Genomic DNA, 19938 nt, shown 5'->3' with positions numbered 1-19938 from the left:
AAGGTTGGTTTTATGCTATTTTTTTTGTCTCTACCTTAAGATTATAAAAGCAACCAAACCGATTGAGTTCTTTGTTATACTGAAGCTTCACATTTAATTTTTTTAAAGGTTGGTTTTATGCTATTTTGTTTCCTTCCCTACCACTTTGAATTCCGAGATACCAAGCTCCCAAATGTTAAGTGCAGCCGCTATTCAAGTAATTAATAGAGAAACAGAAATTAGTTGTTTACGTTCTTATGAAATAATTGAATTCTTACACATTATGGCAATATTTTTTTCATTAATCTGTCCCTACTCCACTTAGATTTTTGTTATGAAAATAAACACTGAGATCTACGCATTTAATAAGGAATAGTTATTTATTGCATTGTATTATAGACAGCTTTCTGCGGATATTAGAATGAAAAATTATAAGATTAAAACCAGTTTTGTTATCCCTAAGAAGGGGTCGAGGTCCCAACCAACAAAACTGGTATTAATTTAATGAATTTTATTTTAATAATCGTGAAAAATTGTCTGTAATACGATGCTTTACATAATTTTCAGTTTGACTGAGAATCGGTTCTAATCCAGTGGATATTAACCCTTTACAGTCGGGCCCCTTGCCGCACCTTAATCGGTCGGGGGGGGGGGCGTTCAACGCCCCCCCTAATTATCTCAGTTCCTATTAGAGCTAGAGGGCTAAATTTTTTTGTGCAAGTCCCCTGTTTGATAATGAATTTCCGACCTTTTATAAGTCTAAGTCAATTTTCGCTTCCTTCACCCTTTTATTTAACAACCTTTGTTTTTAGGTCTTTTTTTACTTAAAAATTTCAAACGGCTGTAATTTTCTTATTTTTGAAGCTAGAAGAAAAATTTTTTCCCAGAAAATGTTTATCTTTATGTAAATTTTATATTAGAAATATCAAAATATAAATTTCAGCGGCCGCAGCTGTACTTGGCAGCTGCCAGCCGCCGAAGTCGGCGGTCGGCGGGAAAACGGCGGCGGATCTTCATGAAATTTTAATACGTTATGTAGACATGTAAGATAAGCTTAAGTTTAAAATTTGAAGTCTCTAAGTCAAAAATTGCGGCCACAGGAGCCATTTAAAGATTTCTGGAGACCTGGAGGATCAGGACCTGCAGGATCATACCTGGAACCTGAAAGTGACTTGAACACCTGTATTTTATATAAGGATGTACTACTAGAGGATTTTTTAGTATTTTGGTATGGTAAAATGCTTGGTTTTAGTCAAAAAAATATTTTTGCTCTTTACCTGGATGACCCTGCCAGGTTTGCTGGCATCCAGTGCCCGCAAGGATGGAGATATTCAAAAAATTCCAACTCTCAGTTATGTGTCATACCCATACTTAAAAAGTCACGCAGTTTGGGCTCTTTATCTTTCACACACAGAAAATGAGATAGAAAAAACCGGAGGGGGGGGCATTCAACGCCCCCCCCCCGACCGTTTAGGGTTAATCGGTTTCGAAGCTATACTGGAAAATGGATTATCAATTTTTAAAAGCAAAGCTCTTCTATAATTGGGGTCCTTCCGTCCGTTGGTACATCAATATTGGTTCTTTTTGTTTATACTTATTAGAGTTTTCCTATTGATCTAAAACTATGCACTATGACACTATAATCAAGTCCCAAAAATGTAACCATGTCCTTGAACAGTATCATGCTCATTTCAGAGCTTCAATTTTATAGTTTTTTTTCTTTGATATTTATCAGGGATCCAATGAGATAAGACAATAGCCTATAAATTGATGTACATACATTTTGATAATTATGTAGTTTTTCATTAGTTGGTTTCGAACTTGTTGTGCCTTTAATCAATTCAATTAATGATTTTATTCCACAACAGGAGTAATTTTATTTGTCAGCATTGTCTAATCTCTTAAGATATCTGAATTATACCTTACCACTTAATGGCAGGATTCTCCTTTGATTTTTAAGTCATCATCTAGAGTTGTTAACCGAAAAAATATAAAAAACGTAATTATGAAACTTTGGGGACTAGCCCAATGTCCCATCCCTCCATGAAAAAACTTGTTTATTGGTTAGCTCAAAAACTTTGGGTACTTCTATTAAATTTTGATTGTTTGGTTTTAAAATAGGAGTTTTGACTAATAATTTATTTATTTCTTATCATTAACTGATAATTTCTCGTCCATTGCCTTATTCCTTTAGATTCCTGGTTAAAATGAAAATTTAGTTTGAAGAAAAAACAAGAAAAATACACCTATAAAAGAATTAAAAAATATAAATATTGACGCTTTCACTTGAAGTACCATTGTGAGCACTGAATTTTGGGTCCGGTTAGGTAAGATTGTATAAGGAGGCGAGGGTGTGGGGTGGGGGGGGGGGGGGGGGGTGTTGCCATAATTACACTGGTACCCAAAGTTTTATAACAATATAACTACTTTTCAACAAATAATACTATTACCCTTATGTATCCTTATAATAAAGTAACAGGATGTGTGTTTGTCTCTACCGAAGGATCTCGCCAACAACTGAACCGATCTGGTTCTCCTTTACAGGGTAGCTTTTCATAGGTCCCAGGAAAGTTTATAACTATTTTGGGGGAGGGTACAACCACCCTCCCAAGAGAAATCGCCCCTAGAAAAGAATTACCTACCCCCCCCAAAAAAAAAAATTAAAAACTAAATTAAAAAAATAGGTTTTGGAATTAAATTCCTCCTTCCTCAAGTGCCCCCAGAGGCCTCTAGGGGGTGTAGCCGCTATCCTTATACTAAAGTAACAGGATGTTTGTCTGTCTGTGTGTCTGTCTGTCTGTGTGTACCGAAGGATCTCGCTAACCGCTGAACTGATCGGGTTCTCCTTAACAGGGTAGCTTCTCATAAGTCCCGGGAAGGTTTATAACTATTTTGAGGGAGGGTAGCACCACCCTCCCTATAGAAATTAAATTTTTTTTAAATTTCTCAATTTTAGAAAGAGAGTTTAACGAAAAACAAACATCAAACGTAAATTTTTTTTTGCTTTTTCTTTTAAAATCTAAAATAAGAAATTGAATTATTAAATTCGACTCTCTCCTCCTCAAATGCCCCTAGAGGCCTCTAGGGGCGTAGCCGCTAGTCCTATTATATAAAGTAATAAGCGTTTTTTGTCTGTACCAAAGGATCTTGCTAACCGCTGAACTGATATTGTTCTCCTTTACAGTAAAGCTTCTTATAGGTCCTGGGAAGGTTTTGAACTATTTTTGGGGAGGTTGTCTTCACCCCCCTCCCTCCCAAAAATATTTTTAAAAAAATTTTGAAACTGAATTTTAAATGGGATGAGATCGACATTCCCCCTACTTCCTAAGTGCCTCTAGAGGCTTCTAGGGGCTTAGCGGCTAGTATTGTATAAAGTAATATTTTTTTCTTCTTCTGAATCTTAAGTTCTAAAAAACTACTAAACCGATTGAGTTCTCTATTTCGGGTAAGCTTTACATCAGTCAACAAATGAAATACTGTATTTATAATACTTTAGGTACCAGTGTAATCAAGAGTCCAATGTCCCCTAACTCTCTGGTAAAGGCTATTACATTGTTTTTAATATAAACATGACATTAAAAGATTAATCTAAGACATGTTGGCCCTGAAGGTCCCAAGCCCAGAGCTACTAAATTAGATAAATTTGAATCTTTTATGACAAACTTGTTAAGACATTATTTTCTAATAAAGTTGACCTTTTATTTGCTTTTGACACTTTTTATTTTTAGGTTTTTAATATTTTAAAATATAACTAGAGGCTGCGCCCATAGCATCTAAGGGCTATGTATTCAAAGGTTTTGAAAAATAGGTTAAAACCATTTTGAAGTCTTGAATTAGAATAATAGCTTAAAACCATCGCGGGACCATGTTATAAGCATCTTTAAAAATTGTCCTAACAATATAAGATGTCCTGGAGCAGTATCATGCTTATTCAGTTATGCCACTCTTATACAATTGTTAATGTTCATTTCAGAGCTTCGATTTTATGGATGTTGACATCTTTGTTTCTCTGATATTTATCAGGGATCTAAATGGATAAGACAATGGCCGATAAATTTAAATACATCCACATTGATGGTAAACATAATTACCCATTCTGTAGATTACAATTAGGGTTGGAAACGTTTGAACACTAAAGATAATAATGATAGATTATTGAATTTTGATTAGTTAAGTTTTCAAACTTGTTTGTAAAAAGGGAATTTTCATCAAAATATTGTCCATTGTCTTAGTCTTTAAGATTCCTAGTTAAAACGAAAATTTAGTTTAAAGTAAAAACAAGAAATATAAATCCATAACTGCAATGCTCTAAAACAAAATATTGGCGCTTTCCCTTGAAGTACCTTGATGAGCACTGAAACCTTCAATTTTGGGTCAGGTTAGGATAGGTTGTATAAGGAGAAGGGGGGTGGCATTTTTCTTGAAATGTTTTTAATTTGAGGCACATCTTTGAGCAAATAAAATGAAGTTTTCAACGCATTATTCTAAAAATATTTTTACTCTTACAATTATACATTTTAAAATCCACGGAAAGCTGTTTAGTGTATATAATATGATGCTATAAATAACTATTTTAGTGTGGCTAGGAATCTAAGTTTTCCTCTTGATTTGATAGGTTTTGAGTCAAAATGAAAAAAAAAATATTATATTGTAGAAAAACAGAAATTTACTTGCGCGATAACTGTTTTCAATATTCACAATTACAATTATAAAACGGGACCACTTTTGTAGATTAAAATAATTGGTGTAAAAGTTTGAACACTGCCTTTTTGTAGACACACCATACCCAGGGATGTAGGGATCATTGAGCAGAAAATTACATTTTTACCCAAGGAGGGAGGGTACATTGAACTATATTTTCAAAGGTACCCAAAGTTTTATTACCATCCTTGCCTATATTTAGCATAAAAACTTTGGGTACTTATTTTGATTGGTTGGTTCCAGACAAGTATTGCCCAATCAATGCTGTCTGCGGAATGCTGTCTATAATACGATGCAATAAATAACTATTATCATCATTGGGGATGTATTTCAATTAAACATTCATTGTCTTATCCCTATTAAAATTGTAACTTTCACTCAGGATACCTTGTTGAGCACTAAATCCTAAAACCTTTGAAATTTAAAGGACAACTCTAACATTCCTAAATTAATGAAAAGGTATTGACAGACATACAGACGTAAACAGATGGACAGACAGACAGACGGAGAGACAGATAGACAAATGGGCAGATCGACGGAAAGACAGACAGACAAACTGACGGACAGACAGACGGACATATACTTTTAAGAATATTTTGAGTATTAATTAAAATTATGCATTAAATTAAATTAAAATAGGCACGTCAGAATTTTTCTATCAATTTCAAAATTTGTATGGTGATTCTTGTGGTTGATAGGTAGACTTCAGAAATAGTAGGAACTCTATAATTGTTACCTGAATGTCCGTACGTCCATTCTAAACAGCTAATTTTTGTGTTATATAATTTTTTGATTGATCTGATTTTTGAAATACTGATTCCTAGGACAACAAAGTATAATTTTGTAAGCGTAGCATCTATAAAAATGTAAGTATGTCCTTAAACATTATTCTGTATCTAAGCAGTTTTTCAACAAATTTACTCAAAATTTTGTTTCATCTTTTAAACATTTATATTCTTATTATTTAGTTCTGACACTCTAAAAGTGTTCATGTTCATTTATCACACCTTTTCAGAGCTTCGCTTTTATGGATGTTGTCATCCTTGTTTACCTATTTTGACCCCACCCTTTTAAATTTTTTTATGAGCAAATCATTTTGTTATTTAAATTTCCTTGTTTTAAATTAGTAAATGGGTTAATGTTTGGCTTTATTTCTTAAAATGTTTTTAAGATGCATTTGTTTGAGCAAACAAGGAGGGAGGTTTGTGACATTAATAGTTTGAGTATGGGGAATGTCTTGGTTTATAACAGGTGCAACTCATTACCATGCAGTTAGGACCTCTAGACAAAATTCGTGCAATTAAAGATTTGGCTATCTATTTGGTGTTACCTTACTTAATACCCTTGGGCGATTGAGCGCGTTACATTGCAATTTAGACACAGAGTAGGTTCAAGGTGGGGTTGAGAGGACTTTTACCCAAAGCGTCACCGAGCCCCTAGAGGTAATACTGGTATAAGGACAAGTATGTTCATAAGAAGAACAGCATTATTTTACTATACTGAATTTAACATGGACATTTATAAATATAAGTAGAGCAGCAATATTATACAATAGTGATGTTTAAGTAATGTTGAAGTATATTCATAAATAGAACGGCAAAATTATATTATGCTGTCCCTAGTAATCTCTCCTCGTGGAGTAAGCATGAAAAAAAGTAAATTGCTTACTTAATTGTGCCATTTTTGTGGTAAATTACTGATTTTAACAAGTGCATTTATATCCACAAGTTTGTCAGCAACATTATGATAATCTAAATTTAACCCTTAAAGATCGGGCCCCAATTCCCACCTTAATAGATTGGGGGGGGGGGGGGGGGGTTCATATTGACCCCCCCCTCTATCTCGGCCCCTGTTATAGTTAGAGACATAAAATTTTTTTCTGGCAGTTCATGTGTATTTTTAGAGAAAATTACTTTTTCTAGTCATAGCAGTCAGACCGCTCCTTAGCAGTCAGACCGCTCCTTAGCCGCTTTTTAGCGGCCAGCTGCTAAATATTAAAACAGCTGTAGAGTGGCTAATTTTGCAGCTAGGATGACCAAATTTTAGGACGAACTTTTAATTTTTCATAACAAAAAAAATACTTTTTCTGATCAACGCCAAAAAACGGCAAATAACGGAAACCGCCATTTTCAGCGGTTACAGCGGTAAAACAGCGGTTGGCGATGGCAATTAATATTTTTATCTGTTTATTGTTGCTCAAGGATTTACCAAAAAAATTTATAGGTCTCTAGCCTTATTAGGCCTATATTATCCTATGCAAGTGTTGTATGGCTAAAGGTTGCCATAGAAAAAAGTAATTTTTGTAAACTTGAAAAAGTTCAAAGACAAGGTTGCCGCCTCACCCTTAGTGCAATGTGCACCACAGGGTCAGAATCAATGGAGACCATCCTAGACATCAGACCCATTGAGATTCATCTCAAGGAAGTGGCCCTAAAAAGCTACATCAGGTTAGTAAGGAATGGAAACTGGAAACATAAACCTGGAGAAACCCATAGTAAGTATAATCATTCAGTTATTGTAACTGAATTAAGCAAAGAAATACAAGATATTTCAATGCCAACGGACAAACTTCTTCTTAAAGAGAGGGAGACCTGTGATTTTAACACCATCATTAAATCCAGGACAGAAATGGAAAGTATTAAAGTTCATATGAAACCCAGAACCCCAAATACAATAAATGTATTCACCGATGGTTCCAATACAGGAGCAGGTAGCGGTTATGGTTACATTTGTAAAGGCACAACAGATATCAAGGCACAAAACTTTGATCATCTAGGTAAGCTCGCCACTGTTTTCCAAGCTGAATTATCAGCACTGGAACAAGCCGCGGCAAAACTTATTCAACTCAATATTTCGGACAACACTATCAACTTTTTTGTTGACAGTCAGGCCGCCATTATGGCAGTAAGTAATTTCACAGTGGTCAACAAGAGTGTTCTTAATGCAAAGAAAGCTCTGAATATTCTTAGCAAAGATAATATTGTTAATGTAAACTGGATACCAAGTCATGTCGGCCACCTTGGCAACGAGGTGGCGGACAGACTTGCCAAGCTAGGTTCCTATGGAGGCGACAGCCATAGGACCAGGCCAGAACCAGAACCATACCTGTGTCGCTAACGTACATTAATTCTACCATTAAGGAATGGGGACTCAGAGAACATCAGAAAAAATGGCGAACCAGGAAGAAAAAATCAGACTGCAGGCAGACAAAAATGATGCTACCCAGCATACGTAATAAAGCCTGGAATTTTATCCAAAATTGGACAAGAAGAGATGTCATGTACATAACTCAAATTCTAACAGGACATGCATGTGTTAACAAACACCTTAAAGAAATGGGGTTTGCTGACACAAAAGCATGTGAACTTTGCAATGACCCCATTGAATCTATTGAACACATCTTAGGAGATTGTCCCAAATACAATCAAATAAGAGTAAACATCTTCGGTAATAACATTATATTAGCTAAACACTTTTGGGAACTCAATCTGAGGGATTTAGTAAAATTCTTCAAGAAAACCAAAAGATTTAGCTACTTTGAATAAGTATTAGCAACCATAATGTAAATATATATACACACTTATTTTTAGGTAAAGACTGTATATACTGTAAGCTCTATTGAGAGAGGAGGAGAGAGAGAGAGAGAGAGCGGGGAAGGTGGAGAAGATGAGGTATGAGGTGACGGACCTAGAGTCTGGCCTTGGTGATCATCAAGTTGGCTGTGCAGCCCAGGAAGATCACCACCTCACCCGAGGTTATCAGGTTATAGGTCTCTAGCTGTAATATAAGCCACGATATTCATGATATATGTTTGTAGTAAAAGCCGGACAAAAAATGGTCATAAAGTTGGTCAGGGAGCAGTCAAACGGTCATAACACCACTTTTCTCAGAAGGTCATTGATATCTAAGTATTCACCAAAAAAATTTTAGGTTTTCCTTACACACAAAAGTCATAATGTAGAAATTAAGATTTATTTAAAATTTTTTCTAAATTTGGTGCCACCTAACCGACTTTGACCGGACGCCACGACCGACACAGACCAGATATCCTTATAAGATCAACTCTTGCCAACGTATAATTACAAAACTTAAATAGTCATGAAGTCACAACTCTCTATCTTACCTACAAAAAAAATGACATTGAAATAACTAGAGGGGGGGGGGTCAATATGACTCCCCCCCCCCCCCAATCTGTAAGGGTTAACAAGGACATTAGTAACGCAACATTATTCCTTCTAATGTTAACAAGGACAGTTTTATACATATGTAAAACAACAACATTATACTATACTAATTTAAAACAAGGATAAGTATATCCATAAGTAGGGCAGCAACATTAAACTATTTAACAAAATATCCTCATTCCTCTCTTTCTGAATATAATTGGTTCTTACACAAATAATTTTTTTTTATTACTCCCTTATCATTTCTATGGCATTGGGGTACCCAAAAATATAGGTACCCTAAAGTTTTTCTGTGTGTGTTTTTGTTATGCAGCAAATGCTACAATAATATTTATAATTCAGTACCAAATTTTGCCCTGGATTGTTGGGCTTGTTTTTATAGCTTGTAAGCTCATTTATTTGATTGGATCCACCTGTAAAACTGTAAAAAATAGAATTTTGGGACTTTTCTTCTAGGGGCTAGTGGAACAAAAGATCCCCCAAAACACTAAAAATGTAAGTTCTGAGCTTATTTTTAAAGATATCAATCTGATTTTTTTAAAGAAAACTTTTTTAACATAACTTAACTAATTAACCATTACAGATTTCATTTTGGGACTTCCTTTCTAGAGGCTAGTGAAGCAAAAGACCCCCTCTAAAACTATAAATATGAGTTCTGAGCTTATAATTAGTAGTGAAGCTACTCTATTATTTGCAATGTCTATCTGTCTGTCCGTCCATCTGCCCATCTGTCAGAGACAGAAAGGGTGAAACATGATTTTTTCAACTCCTATAAAAGATACAGAGCTGAAATTTTTAGGGATAATTATGGTAATAATCTTCATATTTTCATTAAGTTTCATTAAGTTTTGCCAATTGTTTGGGGTGCTAGATCGATTCTTACATTTTTAAGGACTTTCAAGCTTTTTTTTGAAAGGAATGGTAATTTCCATTTCAGGTTGTAAATCTTTTTTATTCCCAAAACTTTTAACCTTGGAACTAAAATTTGTGGGTATAAATAATCCCAATAATAGAAAAATGCTTTTAACTTTAAAAACTTAATTTTTTCATCACAATGTGTATAATAAGGGAAAAATTCCGACATTTATTTGGCCCCCTTTTCAACATATCTCTTTAGATCTCTGGTAAATTATGCTTTTGAAAATCAAAACTCATTTTGATGAAATTTTATTTTGTTGATATCTTTTTTGTTAATAAAGTTAGGATCATGAAAATATTATTAACCTTACAAGACTCAAAAAAATACTTTCAACTTAAAACTTATTTTAACTTTTTACTTAAAACTTATGTAAGTTACTTTTTCTTAACTTACTTTTTCAAAATTAGGCTCTTTCTAAAAAATCAAGATCAAGAACATATGCTACTTTTTTTGATAGACTAAGTAATATGGTCTGTAAACCCTAAAAAATACTTTTTGTGTGTCATGCTGTATTACATAGAAGCTCCACAATGATGTCTTAGTTCCTAAATGCCAAATTTCATTGGCGGTGGGGGTTATCATACCTGTACATCCCTCCCCCCTTAGACATCAGTGCACTTCATTGCTTGTTTTTATATATAATAGCTTTAAATTTTTTTTGAATAAAAGTCTAATCCCAAATGACAAATACTATATTAAATATTTTACTATTATTTATTTATTCTAAATGTTATTAATAATTCATGAATATTTATTGTAAATATTAAAGAAACATATGTTAGAAAGAGTAGTTTTGTGTATTTCATATCAATATTAAATATATTTTATTTTTAGTAATTTTTTCTCAGGAGTTTACTTCATTGGAGAGCAGAGTTGATAAGTCAATCAAAATATCATTAGAGTACATTAGAATCACTCCAAAGACAGATTGTCTCAGTCTGTGGTTAGAGTGGTTTTGCTGGAACTTTATAACACAACTTTAAATCAGAAACAGAAGATTGATTTATGCAGAAAACTAGTGAATTTGATTTAAACATCTAATTTGTATAGATTTAAAACAAATTTTCATCAGTCATTTTTTAAACATGAAAAGAATATAAAATTGTTGAATGTATTGTAATACTGTATAATATCATGTAGTTTAATATAATTTGACTTACAAAGTTTTTTTTTACATTAATTATAGGTTCAATTTTGCCAATTTTCATCATAAAAGTAGGAAATAAATCACAAAAATGGCTTGTTTAAGTAAGGATTTTGTAGCAAAAATGGAAGATTTAAGTAAGAAATTAATCACAAAAATGGCTTGTTTAAGTAAGAATTTTGTAGCCAAAATGGAAGATATAAGTAGGAATTTAATCACAAAAATGGCTTCTTTAAGTAAGGATTTTGTAACAAAAATGGAAGATATAAGTAGGAAGTTAATCACAAAAAAAGGCTTATTTAAGTAAGGATTTTGCAACCAAAATGGATGATTTAAGTAAGTAATCAACCCCAAAAATGGCTTATTTAAGTAAGGATTTTGCAACAAAAATGGATGATTTAAGTAAGTAATCAACCCCAAAAATGGCTTATTTAAGTAAGGATTTTGCAACAAAAATGGATGATTTAAGTAAGCAATCAACCTTAAAAATGGCTTAATTAAGTAAGGATTTTGCAACAAAAATGGATGATTTAAGTAAGTAATCAACCCCAAAAATGGCTTATTTATGTAAGGATTTTGTAGCAAAAATGGATGATTTAAGTAAGCAATCAACCCCAAAAATGGCTTATTTAAGTAAGGATTTTGCAACAAAAATGGATGATTTAAGTAAGTAATCAACCTCAAAAATGGCTTATTTAAGTAAGGGTTTTGCAACAAAAATGGATGATTTAAGTAAGTAATTAACCCCAAAAATGGCTTAATTAAGTAAGGATTTTGCAACAAAAATGGATGATTTAAGTAAGTAATCAACCCCAAAAATGGCTTATTTAAGTAAGGATTTTGTAGCAAAAATGGATGATTTCAGTAAGCAATCAACACCAAAAATAGCCTATTTAAGTAAGGATTTTGCAACAAAAATGGATGATTTAAGTAAGTAATCAACCCCAAAAATGGCTTATTTAAGTAAGGGTTTTGCAACAAAAATGGATGATTTAAGTAAGTAATTAACCCCAAAAATGGCTTATTTAAGTAAGGATTTTGTAGCAAAAATGGATGATTTAAGTAAGCAATCAACCCCAAAAATGGCTTATCTAAGTAAGGATTTTGCAACAAAAATGGATGATTTAAGTAAGTAATCAACCCCAAAAATGGCTTATTTAAGTAAGGGTTTTGCAGCAAAAATGTAGGATTTAAGTAAGCAATCAACCCCAAAAATGGCTTGTTTAAGTAAGGATTTTGTAGCAAAAATGGAAGATATAAGTAGGACATTAATCACAAAAATGGCTTGTTTAAGTAAGGATTTTGTAGCAAAAATGGAAGATATAAGTAGGACATTAATCACAAAAATGGCTTGTTTAAGTAAGGATTTTGTAGCAAAAATGGAAGATATAAGTAAGCAATCAACTACAAATATAGCCTAAATGGCTGAAAAGGGATTAAATTTTGAGGAAAAATAATCCAGATTAAAATCTTAATCTGTAAGACATTTACGTCAAAAGCGTCCGATTTGGCTGATTCTTATCAGCCACCCTTATTTTTGGGGATTTTTAGGGGTTTATAGGGCAATAATAGTTCTTCAAGTGAGCAATTAACCTACGAAAATGGCTCGTTAGTCCGACATGTCCGATTTAAGTAAGCCACTTTTGTTGTAAAGTGCGGACTTTCCCGATGTGAGCACGTCCTACTTGAATCTGACAAAAATGCTTATATAAGCACAAAAAAAGGTAAATTGCTGAGACAGAGATTACTAGGGTTATTGGCCTATAGTTGGATGGATCAGCTTTTTTATTAGAATTATTTCCTTTTAACTTAAAAATAGGTATAACTTTTGCGATTTTTAATTCAGAAGGTATTTTTCCAGTTAAAATAGTTTGGTAAATGACATGAGAGAGAGGAAGAAAAGCTCATAAAATTTATTAAAACAATATTGAGGTTCTAGACTGTTAGTTACATTTTCCCAATTAACATTTCTTAATAGATTGATAAACCCAGTAATTTTTTCTTCATTAATATTTCTTGTAAAAATACAAGATTCTTTACATGCTTTATATGAATAAGGTGTTATTGTGAAAATTGGGAAATGATCAGATATATCATTTAATAAAATTCCTGAATGAAAACTATTATCTTTTGCGTTAGTAAAAATTTGGTCAATACATGTTGCTGATGTCCTAGAAATTCTTGTTGGTCTCGTTATCAAAGATAAAAAACCTTTGCAATGTAATTTTTGAGAATCATTTGTTTTTTCATGACATTGGTACTTTAAAGGTATGATGGTTTTCTGTGCTTATAAATCATAAACATTTTCTCATTCATAATATCTCAAAAGTCTTTTATTAATTTAAAGATTAAATTTTTGGCAAATTTATATAAAAACTATTTAAACTAACCATATGTGGAGAATCATTAATGTAAAATTTTAAATTAATTACCATGTTATTTAACCCTTGAAGATCAGGCCCTTTGTGAGTACTTAATTGATCAAGTGGGTGGCATTTTCACCCTATATCTAACCCCTATTAAGCAGTTCTTACTTACTTAGTCTAACTAGAAAACAAGGAATTGAGGATAACTGATCAGGTTGCTTTAATTTAATTTTATTAAAATTCATTTTTTTAAATCAATAAAACCCATTTTCCCCTTAGCACCCAATAACACATATAATGTGACTAAAGAAATCTCCAATACCCATAAAGATCTTTACGAATTTATTAATGCAGCTAAATTTATAATCCAACTTACCCCAATAATAATAAAACAAAAATGACTATTCTAAAGCCCCATAAAAGAAATGAGAGGTTGGTAGTTGATTTAAAGTAACCAAATATCTCATAAAATACCCTGTAATATGAAATGAAAGAACTTTTCATCTAACCTAAATATACCACTTTCCACTAAAATATAAAATAATAAACATTCCTAAACAGGAACGTCCAGGCCAGAGAGACTAATCATTATTCCCTCAACTCCCCTGAGTACCCCAGCTTCAATAGGAAAGAGGGATGATACATTTTAACTTTTAAAGTCCAAAGAAAATTGTTTAATAAAAAAAATACTTCAAACTAGATTAATTATATATATAACAAACATCATTGTTTGAATAAGTTAGACTAAAATATCTGTTTGCAATTCCTAGTGTGGAAAGGTGCCTCTTAAGGGTTATTATTATAGCTGAGGGAACTTATTTTGATGCTCTGCATAGCCAAAGATGCTGAGAAAATGTGTTTATATCCAAGTATTTGTTATACTAAGTAAAATCTCACTTTATTTTTAATTATCTTTTATTGGTTTATATTTTTACCTTCTTCCATAGTCCCATTCATCCATAAATAGGAATGGTATAGTGCCATTATACCATCTGTAACTTGTATTACTATAAAAAAGATCTTAAGATTTTGATAAAAATAATAGTGGTATTAAAAAGTCAAATAATTTTGTAACTGTATTGTAAACACAACCAAAGTGAAGGCCCATAACAAACCTAAACTCCATAATATCAAATTCTCTGATATTTATTTTACCTGACAGCACTATAACCAGAATCATAATCAACATCACCTGTTTCATTAAAACTATAAATTATTGGATAGTGGCTTATTCATTAGTTTTTTTATTACATAAATTTTTGCAATACATTTACTCTCAATAAAATTTCAATATAATTATACAGGGTTTTTTTTATTAAATTAAAAGTAAACAATTATTAAACCTACAAGGGTATTTATATTGGCTTGTAGGAGTCCTAGAATAAAAATGATGTATTTTTGTTTTGGTAATTCGATTAGCTAAATGGAAGCAAAACTTTATTTCACCAACATTTGAAAAATAAATTATTGCATTAATCAAATAATTGTAATTATTCATGTTTTTTTATATAAAAAAAATCCTACTGTCTATATCTTACATTCTTAATTAAATATTCTAGGTGAAAAATGTAATTACTTTTTATTTGAATTAAAAAAAAAACTCTATCTAATTATAATTATCATTTATGATTTATGCAGCTAGTTTAAACAAAAGTATAAGATAATTGATAACAAATATATGATTTTTAATATTCATTAAAAATAATTTATTAGTAATAACCTAACAATAGATCTTCATAGTCCTGAAACTCATCTTGTCCAAAGTTATTTTCATCACTTCCAGCACTTTCAATTGTACTTTCATTTCTCAATATTTTAAGAATTGATTATTATAAATTTATTGATTATTTAGTAATGAAATAAATTAATATGGACTATGTACATATTATACATTTTATACTTCAACCCCTTATGAAATTCAAAATACAAATACAAAATACAACTACCAATAAATAAAAAAATGCAATAAACTAAGCTATTCCAATAAATGTTTTTTTTAAAATAGATTATGTTTTTCTTATGACATATAATCTTGGTGGTGAGTTGGGTTGCTTTCTTTATTCAATAAATTTTACTTCTAATAACAAAACTTTGAACATGAATGTCAAATAGCCAATAATAATAATATTGTTATGGACTCCTTAATAAAAAATACCTTATTTGCTTTGGTCCAAGTTCTATAACCTTTAGAAGTTCTTGCAACATTGAAGGTCCTGACATTTAAATTAGTTTAGAATTAAAAGATTTTATCAGTGCAATTTAAATATCATTTAAAAATAATAATTTTAAAACAACTTTATTAAAAAACATGATTTTTTTAGTTTAAAAATAACCATTGGACTGAAAACAGGCTGGGTGTCCAAGTGTCATAGATGCATTACATTGACCTAAAATAATATATTTATAAAAGATATGTTGGTACAATGACAAATTTACCAGAGGAGAAACATACTAGATGGACATCTCTAAAGTTAAATGCACTCCATTTTTTTTTAAATTAGGAGATTTTATTTTAATATTTGGAAGATTTATATTTTAATGTTTGAAAGATATGTAGTGTATAAATTGACCTATTTGAATAAAATTTCAGTTCTAAAATATTACATTCACAAATTCATTCCAGTTCTACATAAATAATATTTTACTTACTTTAAACTTATGCAGTTACAATTGTTTTTAAAAGTATCTATTAAAGAAAATAAATATTTTTGTTTTAATCTTTAAACCAATTATTCTAATCATTACATTATATACCTAAAACTTTTTTAAACAGCAAATTTTCTTTATGAATATGTTGTTATTATTATTTGTTTATTTTAGCCACATTTAAAACTTTTAACGTTAAAAAGACATTATTGGATATCTGGATTAATTTAAAAGGTTATATTTCAATTTGATAAAACTTCTTTTTGTTGCAATGAAATAGAATAAGCAGTCCATTGAATGAAATTTGAAAATTATCTTTATCTACACCCTCCTAGTATGTTATCCCTTATAAAGGTTTTACCAAGTAGTGTTTGTCACACTGAGTAAGACTAGAGCTCTTAATGAATGCTCAATTTTGAAATTTGTATTAGGGAAAACTGATTTCCTTTAAATCTACTTACTTTTCCATCCAGAACACTTAATTGAGGTATCTTTCTTGTCAAAAAACAAACAGTTGCCACATTCTTTCCTATCCTCCACTTCAACAAACTTAATTGTGTCTGAAAATTTAAATATTAATTTAACAAATCAAAAGATATAAAGGCTAATATGAAGTAAATAAATATAATTTTTATGAGCTGAGTTTATGTTTATTATAAAATCAAGATTAAAATCTATGACCAGTGAAGAAAAAACAAGACCTTGAAGAGCTTCTATCATTTCCATTTGCTTTTTAACAAATGTTTTTTCCTCATCTGAAAACCTACAAAAAAAATGTAGATAAAAAAGGACAAAATTACGATAAAAGGGATGTACAAACTTTTTAAATTTGATATTATTGAAAAAAATATTACATTTAATGATAGCCTATTGGGAAGGAATACACCACAAGATCTTATTATGGTGCATTTCTAAAGTAAATCATTCTTAATAGTTGTGCATGGTATTATGACAACCAACCCTTTAGTTGCATGACCTTTCTCTGTGCATGATATTGAGTTGCACCTGTTTTTGATCAATACATTCTCCCTATTCCAACTATTCATGACACACATCTGATAAAGCTGCAGATTTAGTGTCTTTTGTTATGACTAAATAATGTGCCCAGTTTTGAACCTTCCCAATGTTCTATATGTTGTGACATTTGACATAATTAGCTTTAAATCTTATTTATATTATATTATTAAATTTACACTCTTTATTTGCCACATTAACTTTACCTCCGACCATATCCATGTTCATCCATGAACATATACATCACTTTTCCGTCAGACAACAAAGTTGTGTTGGACCTATAATAAATGTCTAACTTAAAGTAATTCTGCAAGAATTACACCATTCTAACTGCTGAAATTAAGATAGACCCTAGAAATCTTTTTTGCCTGACATTCTAGTTGTGTCGAATGTAGAGTTTTTTTCTTTTCAAATAGCACAAATATGTTATATTGGAATATCAACCATTATCTTTTTCTAGAACAATTTTACAGATACAGCAGTTTTTGCCAACAATTGACTGTGACAATCTGTTGTTAATGATAAATAAAAAATTTGTTCATAACTATTCTAAATATCTTTAATCTTGTTTATAGAGAAAATTCTAGGAAGCACAATGAAATTTTTTACTTTTTACAGTGGGCAGTTGGTGGGAAAATATTGTAGATGTAAATGTATTATGTAGACATGTAAAAAAGCTTAAGCTTAAAATTTTAAGTAAAAAATTGCAGTCACAGGAGGCTTTAAAGATTTCTGGAGACCTGAAATTGACCTGAAACGTATGGATGGTTTGCTGGCATCCTGTGCCTGCCAGGATGGAGATATTCAAAAAATTCCAAATCTGGGTAATGTGCCATTCACATATTTAAAAAGTTTCAATATAAGCTTTTATATGATTTTTGGAGTAATGATTCCTATTACAACAATAAGTATATTATAAGGAGAGCATTTCTAGGATCAAGTCAAGCTGAGTGTGCCAATGGCAACAAGTAAAACAGAGCGTGCCAATATTCCACCTAGTCAAGTAGAGTATGCCAATATTCCCCCAAGTAAAACAGAGTATGCCAATATTTCATCAAGTAAAGCATAGTATGCCATTAATAGTTTATCAAACAAAGCAGCATGACAAAAAAAATAAAAAAAGATGAAATTAACATATTTTCTGATTTATATTATAATAATTCAACCTAGAAATTTACTACTTTATGTACGTAAAATATATAAACTAGCAGTGCGTCTCTAGCATCTAGGAGCTCTTTATTCCAAGTAGTAGAAAAGTTACGAAAATTAGCCTAAAACCATTAAAATTTCAAAATAAAAGATATCACTAATCGATGGACTAATTTGGTTCTTCTTTCAATGAAGCCTCTTATTGGTCCTTTAAAATACCATGATTTTGTTACAATAGTTTTTCTTTTTAAAACCTAAATGTAAAGGATATTTTCAGCTCTCTCCTTCCCTAAAATGCCCCTACAGACATTGAGGGGGGGGGGGAGGGGGCGTGGGTGGAGCCGCTAGTATATATACATAAATTATTTCAAAATTTAAGAAAAAGCATATCTTGACAAGTAAAGCAGAGTATGCCAATATTACGCCAAGTAAAGCAGCGTGTGCCAATTTTCCCCCTAGTCAAGTAGAGTATGCCAATATTCCCCCTAGTCAAGTAGCGTGTTCCAAAACAGGCTATTGGCATACTCAGCTTGACTTGATCCCATTTCTATAATAAAACAAGTATGCCCTTTAGACATAATCCTGTATTTAACAGTTTTGCAACAAATTTACAAGCATAAAACATATCACCTTGTACAGTTTTCAGGTAATTCAGGAATCAGAGATTCTAAGATTTGAAAGAAATTAAATTATTATTTTTTATTTTTTTGCTGAAAAATAAGACAAGTTCTTAACTTTTGTTTTCATAAATACTTTTTATATATCTAGCCAATAATGTGTTAAAAAAACTGTTTATTTGAAAATTTAATTCAAAGCAGAATAAGAAAGCTTTTAACTTAGGTTTAATTTGAACAAGTTAAACTTTCTAGTTTATAAACTAAAAACCTGTTCTGATTGGAGTTTTCTTGGAAGCAAGAACATTTTCTCCTAAAATTCATAAAGATAAGTGTCTATTTAATCCTAAAGTATGGAGGCATCAAAATCTTCTCCCATCCTAGTTTGCCTTAACAATTCAAATTACAGCTAAAATGTATATTTTTAAATTTCCAAAATGAAATTTAAATCAAAAATATTTTCTAGAAATATTTTTTGAGCTTAAAAAATAAAATAATTCTACAGTAAGTTAAACTTTATAGTAGGAATTTTATATCAAACTTAACAACATATTTTAGCACTGTAGCTTAGATCTGGGATAATAAAGAGGAGCATCTAACAACCTCCCCCCCCCCCCCTTGACTAATTAAGGTGCAGAAGGGAGTCAGACTTTAAAAGGTTAAAACTTAGAAATGTTGTGATTTTTACATTAAAATATTACACTTTCCTAATAACAGACAAAACATGACAAATGTAGTCATGAAGTAACTTTGCTACTCAAATTATACAAACCTTGGTACAAGAGTAAGCATATTATGTTAACCCAAAGTGGGTGAAACTGTTTCATAGTTTTTTTTCTTCTGAAATAATAGAAAAGTGACATGTCACCTCAATTTAATATCAAATCAAAATTTTTTACAGTAACTCAATGTCAAACAGCAAGCCACCTTTATAACATAAACAAATAATTTTTATACCAAACTCCCCCCCCCCCCACCCAAACAATTAATTGTAACATTAGAACATGAATATATTACATACTTTTATATAAAAGTAATTTTTTGTCTATATCTATGTTTACCAAACCTCTGAACCAATATGATTATCCTTTACAATGCATAAGTACTCTCTCATAGGCACAAAGGGCACCACCACCCACAAAATCATCCCTAGAAAGCAATGCAACCCCCTCCCCCTCCTCCAATAAAGGCGTTTTACTGTATACTTTTGAAATCAAAATTT

The 19938-nt window shown here is 31.3% G+C and overlaps 1 protein-coding gene across 1 annotated transcript in view; it reads right to left on the bottom strand.

The window, feature by feature from the left end:
- LOC145318456 (uncharacterized) overlaps positions 1–19552 on the bottom strand; it is a 49357-nt gene extending 29805 nt beyond the window's left edge. Inside the window, exons 1-11 of the mRNA XM_080159723.1 lie at positions 19489–19552; positions 18988–19029; positions 18733–18769; positions 17160–17231; positions 16641–16702; positions 16401–16499; positions 15627–15680; positions 15449–15506; positions 15014–15099; positions 14449–14485; positions 14229–14300 (exon numbers count right to left, since the gene is read on the bottom strand). Coding sequence (XP_080015849.1) covers positions 14229–14300; positions 14449–14485; positions 15014–15099; positions 15449–15506; positions 15627–15680; positions 16401–16499; positions 16641–16702; positions 17160–17231; positions 18733–18769; positions 18988–19029; positions 19489–19543 — 674 coding nt within the window. The 5' untranslated portion in view covers positions 19544–19552. The remainder of the gene's footprint in view (positions 1–14228; positions 14301–14448; positions 14486–15013; positions 15100–15448; positions 15507–15626; positions 15681–16400; positions 16500–16640; positions 16703–17159; positions 17232–18732; positions 18770–18987; positions 19030–19488) is intronic.
- Between the last annotated feature and the right edge of the window lie 386 nt (positions 19553–19938).

The sequence above is a fragment of the Acartia tonsa genome, chromosome 5 (assembly GCF_053477335.1).
Source record: "Acartia tonsa isolate MP-2025a chromosome 5, ASM5347733v1, whole genome shotgun sequence".
NCBI lineage: Eukaryota > Metazoa > Arthropoda > Copepoda > Calanoida > Acartiidae > Acartia > Acartia tonsa.
Note: the sequence above shows the minus strand (reverse complement) of the source record. Positions and strands in the feature narration are given on the sequence as shown.